Source organism: Macaca nemestrina, chromosome 6 (genome assembly GCF_043159975.1).
Source record: "Macaca nemestrina isolate mMacNem1 chromosome 6, mMacNem.hap1, whole genome shotgun sequence".
Taxonomy (NCBI): Eukaryota; Metazoa; Chordata; class Mammalia; order Primates; family Cercopithecidae; genus Macaca; species Macaca nemestrina.
This window is the reverse complement of record NC_092130.1, coordinates 21,681,370-21,693,073: the sequence shown is the minus strand read 5'-3', so window position 1 is coordinate 21,693,073 and position 11,704 is coordinate 21,681,370. Positions and strand designations below refer to the sequence as shown.

General features: G+C 41.3%; 1 protein-coding gene across 13 annotated transcripts in view; it reads right to left on the bottom strand.

Annotated features, from left to right (window-relative positions):
* Positions 1–1,328: 1,328 nt before the first annotated feature.
* The window catches only part of LOC105482354 (EBF transcription factor 1), a 411,036-nt gene continuing 400,660 nt past the window's right edge, over positions 1,329–11,704 (bottom strand). For all 13 annotated transcript variants that reach the window (XM_024792976.2, XM_011742390.3, XM_024792977.2 and 10 more), the window contains one exon: positions 1,329–4,519. Coding sequence is in view for 7 of the 13 variants with exons in the window: in XM_011742390.3 (XP_011740692.1) it covers positions 4,488–4,519 (32 nt within the window). In the remaining 6 variants the exon portion in view is untranslated. The remainder of the gene's footprint in view (positions 4,520–11,704) is intronic.

Here is an 11,704-nt window from a genome sequence, read left to right as displayed (position 1 = left end):
TACAGGTATTTGAGTGGTTGCTTAACGTTCATTTGCCCCACTCAAGTATGAGCTCCAGGTGGGTATAACATCACCGTGGCCCACTGATGTATCCACCATGTCTTGCCTAGTATCAGAGGCATAGGAACACACAAAGTTTACAGGCATGAGTGAATACATGAACGATCGAGTGAATGAGCACTTCCAAGAGGTAGCCCCTAAAGATCGTAGAGGCCAGCGTGTCAGAGGTATGGACGTCAGCTGTGCTCTGTGGAGCATTGTGGCACACCTGTCACAGCCTGGCCAACCATTCTAGCACAATTCGAATATTAAGTGTGTGTTTTCTGAGATGGTGTGCATCCTGAGGAGAGGGGCCTCTTCAATCTTTATCTTCTGCATCTAATATAGGAAACTATATCAAACACAGAATTCAAAAGAAACATATATTGAATGGCCCAACTTTTCAGCAAGAATTCTGTTTCTTTAAAAATGATGGCAGCTTCTCTAACTTATATATCACACTCTTTCATTACTCAAATCGGGCTTTATTCCAAAGCCGAAACAGTGCTCACCACACTTGACTGTGTTGCTGCCATCCTATCAGCTCTGGCCATCAAGTTTCTGTTGGTCTACAGCCTATTTGCTGAGTTTTTGAGGCATTTTACAAGTATCATTAACCTCATCATGTTCAAAAACTGTAAAAGTAGGAAAATCATTGAGTGTGCATTTAAAGAGATTCATGATTATGATGGAATTCAAAGTGAAACAATTTTACATGAGTATGTACCTATCTGGTATTTGTGGAATGTTTCACTCCTGTCCAATAGGAGAAGTACCTTATTCATGTGGGGTTAAAAAATATTGATCACAGAAGGCTCAGTTCACACATGCCTCCTCCTCAATGAGCCAGGGCACATAATTAGTTGACCAGAAGACTTGCTGGGATTAATTAGCACTGTGTGTGAAAAGCTTGGTTCAGACTTGTAGCACGAAGGATAGGGGTTCTAGAATGGCCGCTTCCTGGATTCACAATTCAATCACGCAGGAGGATCTCAGTGCTTGGCTGCTGAAGTTGGGGGCTTTTGGCTCCTTTGTGGACCAGTGCGGGCATGTGCACGTCCAGCTACCGCCGGCAGAGGGCAGCAGTACGCTGCGCGTGTTTAATTTGCATCCCAGATTAGCAAATCCCCAAGGACCTACATAAGAAAGAGGGTGTCCCAGGACTACCCTAATTCCTTTTCACTGGGTGTCAAGACTGATCTGAGTCATTGCAAACACAGACCTTTTATATTATGTTGGACTTTGGCTCATCTGAAATAGAGAAATGAATACACAACTAGGAGCTGCCATCACAGACAGGAAGTAACTTTAATTAAATATTGTGAAAGTTGAAAAGTTTTTACAGCTTGAATTTTTGCAAAAAAAAAAAAAATTATAACAATCTCTACAGTAGTTAGGTTCTCTAACAATTGAACTGTACAGTGTGTGTCTATTCAAAAACTTTTGATAAGAAGGTGAAAGGTTAGTAGATTTAGAGATGACTTCATTTAAGCTGCATCCTAGTACAATGTGAGGCCAGGGCAATGTTATGCAATCCAGTCATCCAGAAGCTGTATTTTTCCCCCAACACTGAAATCTTAATTTAATTCTTCATTTCATTTTCTTCTTAAAGCCATATTCTGTATTTAGGGGAACATCTTTTATTTGTGAAACTTTTCTGGAGAAGAAAGAGGATCAGAGGGCCAGAATGTCTTTTCATCTAATCAATAGAAATAGAAGCAACAAAACACAAATTATACACATTTTAAAGGCTCTTTGGACTTTCAAGAAGAGTTCTAACCACTTCACATGGCTGACAGATGGGTAGCGTCTGTTGTCAAGGTCTAAGCCGGACACCTTCCCGACTGACCGTTCATTCCTTCAGAAACAGCTAAGGGGCTCACCAGACAAAATATGGCTTTAACTTGTGTACATCTTCAGGCCAGCGCTTACTACGCAAATTCGGATAACCTTTCTGAGTACCGAGAAGCAATGCGTCCACCTTGCTTACGTTTTCCAGTTTTTAAATTATTATTAGTCATCATTATTATTTCTCACCATGAAAAATCAGCTTTCCTCCCTCCCTTACCCTCCCACAACTCCCCTCCCCCACCCACCCCAACCCATAAAAATCGCACTCTGACAGTCTAGTGAAAACCATTGCAAAATCCATATGGGGGCATGCACAGTTGCAGCATTGTTGTAAATGATTTCTTGCTCTACTAGAAAAAGTTACATTGTCTTAAGGTAACAAAACAGTTCTTTTGTGCTTTTCGATTTGTTTTTTTTTTTCTTTTTTTCTTTTTCTTTTTTCTTAGAATGTTCGTGATGACTGACAGTTCTGGTGCACAGTTACAATGTACAAGTGAAATGAATATGATTTGCATTGTTAAGGCATCCAATCTGCTGGTTTATATTTATGTGAAAGACAGAGGAAATATACAAGCAGACTTAAGAACGAAAGTATGTTCATTGATTTCTATGAAGTTTCTCCCTAGAATTTAATGCACAAAATGCGTCACTCCAAAGGGAGATATTCCATGCATATTAATAGAGTAAAACAGCATTAGGGTTGTTTTGTAAGCTTCCAAAGCAAAGGATACATTTTTTTTTAAATCTACTGAACTAAATACTACAAGAATAATATGCTACTTTTTTTTTTGCCATATATTGGAAAAAACTTCTTAACTTACAAATAATACAAAAATAGACAATGACTTTTGGGTGGAAATTTAAAAAAACTGAAGCATGGTTTATAACAATACTAAAAATAACTATAAATGAAATGTTTAAAAATCACATTGAAACAGCTAATACAAGTGTAGGTGACCAAACAAATACGCACTTTTCACATAGCAAACATACACAATAAAATAAATTGGGGGTGGGAGGAAGAGGAAGAAGGGAAAAGCAATGTACAAATTCGAAAGATAAATACATTATTTATATGGATATTTTACAAAATCCCCTTTAAAACAAAAAGCCTTTTAATTAACTTTGCAAGTATGTGCAAGCTAAAGGTAGTGAGCTTTTTTTTTCTTTGCAAAATATGCAGTAAAATCTTTTTGTGATATTGAAAAAAATGTCTTAAGACATTAAAATGTATAAATAGAACAACAACTTTGGCAAAAAAAAATCACAAAAAAATCTACAGTATTTATAACTACATACAAAAACACAAGAGCAAAGAAAAGAATATCAGGCAAATGCATCCTCAGAGCTTTGCTGCATCTTTGCTATTAATTGTTATTTTTAAGAACACTTCCCAGATAACGAGAGCAAAAATTCCCATAGAACAGAAAACTATGTTTTGGAGGTCTCAACCTTCCTTTCCTTTCCCCCGTTCCCTTTAACTCTTAATTCCAAAGCACTTAACCTGTTGTTTTAATCTATTATTTTACAAATGGTAAGGGTCGACTGATAGAGGCAGTATCTTGAATGGGAAAATCGAAATACCTGCCACGTTGCTTTTGTCAACTTTTGGAAGATAGGTATGAAGTCGGCATTTAGGACGAGTAAACTTTAAACTTGCAAATGGGGGAGTGTACGTGAGGTTTTGGCTTGTTAACTGGAGGGCAGAGTGTGGAATTCTGTGCCTGGACCCTGTTCCATGAAGTCTCAAAGGAGATTCTCACACAGTATGTGTGCCACCAAGCTCTCGAGAGGCCATCGGCTTCAGAAGAAACTGACTTAAGTAAAAGGAGAGAATGAGATCAGATTTAAATATGCAGTTTTAACAATCTGTCTAGAGGCACTGGATTTTCGAGTAGAGGGAAAAATGTGATCACTTACATCGTGTTTTAACTTTCCAGGCTGCATTTATTTACACAGTTAATTAAGACAACAATACAAAAGAGAGAAATAAGCTTGCACTGCTAAGGGGTGGCATGTTAAGTTAGATATTGAAAATGCACTGTCTGAGCTAACTACCATTTGATATGCTTTAAGGCGCAAAAGCCGACCCTTAGTTTTTCTAAAAAGTCTAACTGGCATTCCTATTCTGTCCCATACAAGCTTTTTTTTTTTCTTTTTTTCTTTTCTTTTTTTTACTTTTTTGTAAATATCACCACTTCATTCTTCCTTTACACAGCTTAAAAAACATCATAAATTAAAACATGAAGTCTTATTTATAGTGTCCCTTGTATACAGCTTTACGGTTTATAAAAGACAAATGATTGCAGAATTAAGCTTAAAAAAAAAGAGAAAAAGTGGATTTGCTTTTGTCAATACAGAATAAATATATCCCCCAAATACTTGGGAGGTACAACTTTAACCAACACTCTGCACTTGCAGATCCCTCTTCCAATTTCAGTATTTGCAAGGTCGGTGATTTTGTTTAAAAATCTGCAGTTATTGTGATTCCTCTTAAAAAGGCCTGAGTTAAAAGTTCCACTCTGGGACTTGTATCAGATTACTCTCTGTAGCAGAATCCAACCTCTTCATTAATACAATTCTTCAAGGCAATTCTTTCACATAGGAGGAACAATCATGCCAGATATCGCTATGGAAAGAGAAGACAGAAGTCAATGGTTTTTTTTTTTTTTTTTTTTTTTTTTTTTTGCATCCAAACTTCTCACTGAGAAAAGTAATAAAGATTAAAAAAAAGGTCAGGAGATCGAGACCATCCTGGCTATCATGGTGAAACCCCGTCTCTACTAAAAATACAAAAAACTAGCCGGGCGTGGTGGCGGGCGCCTGTAGTCCCAGCTACTCGGAGGCTGAGGCAGGAGAATGGCGTGAACCTGGGAGGCGGAGCTTGCAGTGAGCGGAGATCGCGCCACTGCACTCCAGCCTGGGTGACACAGCGCGAGACTCCGTCTCAAAAAAAAACAAAAAAAAAAAACAAACAAAAAAAACAAACCCCACACACAACTATGTTGTTTAAATATTAACCACAAATTTGCTCTCATCTTCTCTGGAATGAGTTTTCGTTATAAAATATACGTGTGCTTTATTAAAAATTATAATAAATCAGCATGGGCATGTGTCTTTAAAAGAACAAAATATCCTAAACATCCCTCCAAATCTGATTTCAATTTTAAGGCATAACTGGAAAGTTGCATAGTTTGAATACCACTGCGAAAGTTGCAGCTTCGAACCTTGCAAAGTAGTGAGAATTTTCAGTTTGTCATTCTTTTTTCCCTCCCCTTCACATCCAAAATAGAAAGAAGTGGTCCATCCGAACTGCATGCAATTTCTACAAAAAATATGGCTCTCCCTGTCCTCTGTATTAGCACAAAAACTGAGCCACAAAGCAGAAATCTTGAATGCCTTTGCTTAGGTCCTTGAGCTGGGAGAAGGAAATGCCAGCGACAGCAGGCCTTGTTCACTGGGAATATAAAGTTGGGAGAAAGCATAGCTGGGAGGAGAAGACAGGTTTGCATGAAACTACAGAATGTCTTCCATATCACGGCTTCACTCAACGTTTTGGGAATGATCTGACCATATTTCCTAGAAAATTGTAGCCTGGGAAAGCTGGAATGAGATCCTGGGGAAAAAAAAAAAAGGCTGTTTGAGGTAACCAAAAATTGTTGAAAGCGTTCAGAGCTAGGAGGTCGCAGATGGTGGTATTTAGAGAACACAGAATCAGATAGGCCTGAGTCCCACCTCTGGTTTTTCTGCTATAAAGCTCAGCTTCTGTAGCTAGAATCACAGCAACACTTAGGGTTATTGGAGAGGTGAATAAAATGATATATGCAAAGTGCTTAGCCTGGGTTCAGCTCCTAGTGAGGACCTGATAGAGGTTAGCTGCTGGGATTTTTAACCCACCACTTCTGCTGCTAAACTAGCTGTGTGACCCTGTGTTAATTGCTTAACTTCTCTGGGCTGTATGTGCTCTTATATCAAATAGGCACCATCTCATGTGGCACACTTTGTGTGATTGGTGGGAAGAATAAAAGGATAACTGTAAGAAAATTAAAACAGGGTGGCAACTTTGAAACATGTCAAGGTGAGAGAGATGCTGCCATTATAAGCAAGGGGCAGGCGTCCCAATGACGGTTGAGTGTCTTGTCAGGCAGAGTCATTGTTTTCTTTTTATGGCAAATCTAAATGTAAATTAATGTTGTTTTCAGTGATGACTGCGTCTAGGAAGTGGCCCTCTTCGTTTACTAATGATCATGTCTGGAAGAATGTGCCTTTTAAAAACAAAAAACAAAACAAAACAAAACCCCACGAATCCCAGTACCACAAATCCTGCAAGTGGATACAGGGAGGCCACCCGGGGCTCTTAGCCCTGAGACCCCCACGTTCCTCCGGCTTCCCTACCCCCACCCCTGGCATTTTAGATTCAATTAAAACAAAAACCAAAAAGTATTTTGCCAAACACTTTTTCCGTTAATTTTTAAACCCATCTGTATTCACAAGGAAATTCAATCCACATGTTTCTGATTCATTTACACGTAAATCATCCAAATGTTGTTTTGCAAGAGCCGTTTTGCAGCCCAAAAGCTCCTGGAGTCCTTTCCGTAAGCCCTCATAAGCCTTTTTTTCTTAGAAACAGGAAGTTGTCTTTTGCCAAATGCCGACCAACTTAAACCCCCGAAGACTTGGGATCAGTTGGAAATGCAGTCCCCCTAAGATTCAAGTGAGCCCTAGGTTTGACTGAAACCAGGAGCTCAGTATTTCAATCCAAGCCTTAACTGGAGAATTCGAGATGCTATCGCTCCAAAGACAAGGAGGCGCAAGGGGGGATCTTTGCTGTGTGACAGCCCAACATGGCTCTGCCTCCCCAGGGATCTTTTCATCCGGGCTGCAGGTAGGTCCAGGCAACTTTACTAAAGGCAGCAGGAGTTTTAAGCCTGTAGCAAAAGGTGCAAGTCTACATTTGCTTTCCACCAAAATCTATTCTGCATGCCTGGCATTGAAGAGCAGTTCCCTATAGTATAGTCACACAACTCAGGCAGTATCAATATGATTCAAAGCAAAGGAAAAAGCTAATTTGGTTGGTGGGTCCAGCCAACATTTATCAGCTGGACTGTGAAAACATCCCATTTGAATGACCAGAATTTAAAAAAAAAAAAAAAAATCGAAGCAGTCTTTTGGTACCCAAATAAGTGTTAGATCAACTAGATTAAGCCTCCACTTAGGGCCACATTAAAAGTTCTAAAGCAAAGCTAACTGATGTGCCAGTTCATAGCTAACGGCACTTTTTATTTTGGACTACTGGGGCTGCAAACTCCAGCACCCCAAGAGCCCAGGCTGCGAACAGGAGTGAGCGAATCCCCTGGGTGGGGAAGTGAGGATGGAGGTGATGATGCCAAGGGCATGCCTGGGCAGTGACTCAGCTCCCACCAAATGCCACTGGGCAGGAATGCCTGCTCGCAGCCACTGATACTCTCAACCGTTTCAAGAGAAGCTGGAGATGTAGAATTTTTTTGTTTTTTGTTTTTTTTTTTTAAATGAAACAGTCAAGTTTATACATGATAGCAAAAAATTGAAATTAATGATATATGGGTCCAGTGGGTGGGTTTGGCCCTCTCCTACTTTCCTACTTCACCTTCATCGGCCCACAGACTTCTCTGAGCATCTGATGGGAGCTATGGAAACTCTCTTCAAAAGAAGTTGTGATGTCTTAGTACAAGGTGCTAAGTGTCCTCATGAGGAATTTTCATGTACCCCACTTGAGCAAGACAGCATGCCACAGCATTTCTGGAACATTCTCAGACCAATGTTGTCCACACCCAGAATTTTGCATGTAACATCAAAGCGTTACGGTTCTCTGAATCCCAATCATGACTTTCTAAACTCCAAGGGCAGAACCCTTGCTGTTGAGTAAATTATGGGAAAAGGTCCCTGCCTGTGGCTTCTAAGCCTACATACTGCCAAAGAGGCCCTTTTAATAGAGAAACTCACTGCACAACTGCCTGAAGATCTTGAGTTTTAGGAGTTGTTTTTCTTATATCTGTGCTGCAATCTGAAGATTCATTATGTGGGTGAGAGGGATGGGTGTCTGGAGCTTGGAATGTTCCAGAAATGCCGTTGGCATGCTTACTTGCCCAAGCGGAGTGCATAAAGATTCCCATGAGGACACCACCCTCTCAACACCATGTGCCAGGACATCACAAGACCATGGTGGCTCTGCCATTTTCCCCAGCAGCTGGATGATCATGTTCTCTGACGGAAGCTCGGAAAACTATTGCTTTGAGAGGCAATGCATTTTTCATTACCGTTTCTACATTTTTGATAAAAACAAAGACAAAACAAAGTTCTGCAGAGCTGGGAGGGTTTGGAGAGGGTGGAATGTGGTCTTCCCCAAACCACCACATGTGTAAGAATTATGAGCTAATCACTCGGGAGGCTGAGGCAGGAGAATGGCATGAACCTGGTAGGCGGAGCTTGCAGTGAGCCGAGATCATGCCACCGCACTCCAGCCTGGGCTACAGAGGGAGACTCCGTCTCAAAAAAAAAAAAAATTATGAGCTAATCAGGAACAGCGGGGTAAGTGAGTGGGTAAATCTTGCACCGACTGAATATGTGCATGGAAAAAATGACAATTCCATAGGATTTGGTCCTGGGCTGCATGATATCTAGGGTTGAGAAGAGCCAACCTGAGCTTCAGCAAGGTGGAAAAGAAAAACATCAGTATATGGATACTATTTTTGTGAAATTACTCTGGCCTTTTTGTTAATTTTTCATGCATAGACTATCCAGGACATGGCTAGGGTTTGGAATCACTACATCAGCGGGGGTTCCAATGGCATGGGACAGCCTTCTTGGGGATGCCTATCTCTTGAATAATGAAGTCCTTTGAGGCCTCAATTGCCTGAAATCCAAGCTCTAAGCAGCATAAGCTTCAGGAGAAGGGAACAGGACATCTCCATGGACAAAGACTGAGCATAGTTGGTGACTCAAGTCTTTGGCTCTGGAAAACAGACACAGTTAGGTAGTCTGGGACCAGGATTTACCAATTGCTTCACCTGCATAAGAGCAGAAAGAGGTATCTCTGCATTTTTCTTTTTAAATCTAAAATATAGTTGCATTTTCCAAAGTTTTTCATATGACATTAAGTGTTCTTAACATGCAGAAGAGGACTCTGTATGTCAAAATAAGTTTGGCAAACTAAATGAAATAGTCATTTTTATTTAACTGCAGGATGCCCCAGAGACTTTAATTGTGGATGTCCAAGATAGTGATCCAGGGAGCACCACATTCCAAATTGTTTTGACTACCATATTTTTATTTTTTAACAGGACATTTTGTGAGTCTCCAGAAGTCGACACTAGAGTTGCTTTAAAAACAAAAACAAAAACAAAAACAAAACAAAAACAAAAACAAAAAAAACCACAACTCAGATATATGGTAACTTTTTCAAACGTTTTATCTACCTGGGAGAGAAAGCCAGCTGGAATCATGATAGAATCTGTGAATCCTACTGTTCACACCACACGTTATCCAGGACACGTCTGCCTCTGCTTCTTGGCTAAGGTTGTCTTCAGTCCTTCTGCTGAAAGTGCTCCTTGCCCCCATCTCCCTGGGCCTGAATCCCACTTGCTCCTCATGGAGGCAACCTGTTCTGAATTCTCCTTCATCTTTCCTTCCTCTGTACTTCCACAGCTGGGTGCCCAGCCTTTCCCAGACAGATCTTCCTTATTTACTTTGGTGTCATGTCTCCCCTAATACAGGGAAAGATTTTATGGGCAGAATTTTGTAGCCCTTATGGGCCTAACCTAGTGGCTTGAATATAGAAACGTAATATAGCATAGTGGCTTAACATAGTCCAGTCAATCTGTCTGGGCTTAAATCCCAGGCTTCCTTGTTTGCTAGTTGTGTAAATGGGGACAAGCCAACTTAGCTTCAGTCTCAGTTTCCACATCTGTATAAGAGGGACAATAGACAGGCTACCTTAAGGGTGGTTGGGAGCCAGGCTGGGAATAAGCCCTCCTAGTCGGTGGCTGTGTTCACCATTATCACCACCATGTGACATTGCAGTGCTTAGTTCTTGGGGAATAAACATGCATGTAGTAACCACAGGAGACTAAGGGAGCACTGATGGGGAAGAGGTCTTTTAGGAGTCAGCTTTAAAAAAAAGAACCATGTACAATTAACAGAGTGGCAGTTGGAGGTAAATAGGCCTTGAAAACATTTAAATGGCCTAAACGTGGCACCTCTAATCTTGTTTACATGGGCAATTTGCTTAACCAAGACTTCCTAGTCACTTGCCCTGTCTTAATGATCACAATTCTGAACTAGGTGGGTCCCAATGAAGTAGGTGTTACTGTAACATTGAAAAGGAAAAAGGTGGAATAAAACACTTCAGGGATCCTTACACCGATTCCATAACCTGCCTACATCCATTTTTTTCCTGGTAGAAATAGAGTTTGGAAAGTTAAAGATGAAGTAATTCTCTGAATGTCACCATTCTCAGGGAAAACTTCTGTGGCGCAAGCAAGAGTGCCCTGAAAAACTGGTGCTGTTCATCTAAGACTGGGTCCTCTTTGCCCTGCTGGAGATTGTGTGCAGAGGGTAAAGAGGCAAGTCCCAGAGTGTGAGCCCCACCTGCCAGCCCAGCACCTGGGGTCACAGTGGGCAGAAAGAAGAGCTTAAAGTGAGATGTTTACATTAATTTAACCATTCGTATGTCTGTCACTGACATCTCAAAAGTAGGAATATTTGGTATACGACAGTATGAGCAAAACATACTGTAAATATGTTTTTTTCTTTTTTTTCTCACCATGAAAAATCAGCTTTCCTCCCTCCCTTACCCTCCCCCACCCACCCCATTTTTTTTTTCTTTTTCTTTTCTTTCTTTCTTTCTTTTTTTTTTTTAAATAGAGTCTTGCTCTGAAGTGCAGTGGCGTGATCTCGGCTCACTGCAACCTGTGTCCCAGGTTCAAGCGATTCTCCTCCCTCAGTCTCCCTAGTAGCTGGGACTACAGGCCACACCACCAGGCCCGGCTAATTTTTGTATTTTTAGTAGAGACAAGGTTTCGCCATGTTGGCCAGGCTGGTCTCAAACACCTGACCTCAGGTGATCCACCCACCTCCGCCTCCCAAAGTACTGAGACTACAGGTGTGAGCCACCACGCCCAGCCCATTCTTTTTATAATTGTTGTTTCATCATGCTCAATAGTCAGGGCATGGGATAGGGGAAAATTCAGAAAAGTCCCCTTGACATTTGTTCAATCAGAAGGAAAGGGCAATGTCGTCCACAACAGTGAATCCAGCAAGAGGTGTGTCCCTGAGTCAGACCTCAAACCTCCCACGCTGTGGCCTTGTGTTAGGAAAGGTGACCGAGAGGCACAGACTCGGCGGTTATTCAGAGAAATGGGGACAGTCTCTGTACTTTGGGGATCTGTAATTGGGTAAGAAGTGGGTTAGAAAATCCCTGGGAGAACAAATGTACAAACTTTGTCTGAGTCGCTGTCCTGAAGCCACTTCATCATTACTTAAACACGCACATACCCTCATCCAGATCCTGGCTTTCAGGTGATAACCAGATCTCCTGAAACCCAGGAAGTCATAAGATCTGGGCCCAGCCCCTGTTTCCAACCACTTCCTGCTTCCTCCTAGGACCACAGGGCATGAGAAGACATCGGGCCTCCTGGGAGCTGCCCACTTCTGTCACTGTTGGCCTGTGATACAGCCACTGACCTTCCAATAGCGGGGGCCTGTTCTTCTCTAGTGCTTCCCCTCAACTGCTGATTATAAACCCCATCATATCTGGTTCTGATGTCAAATCTATGTT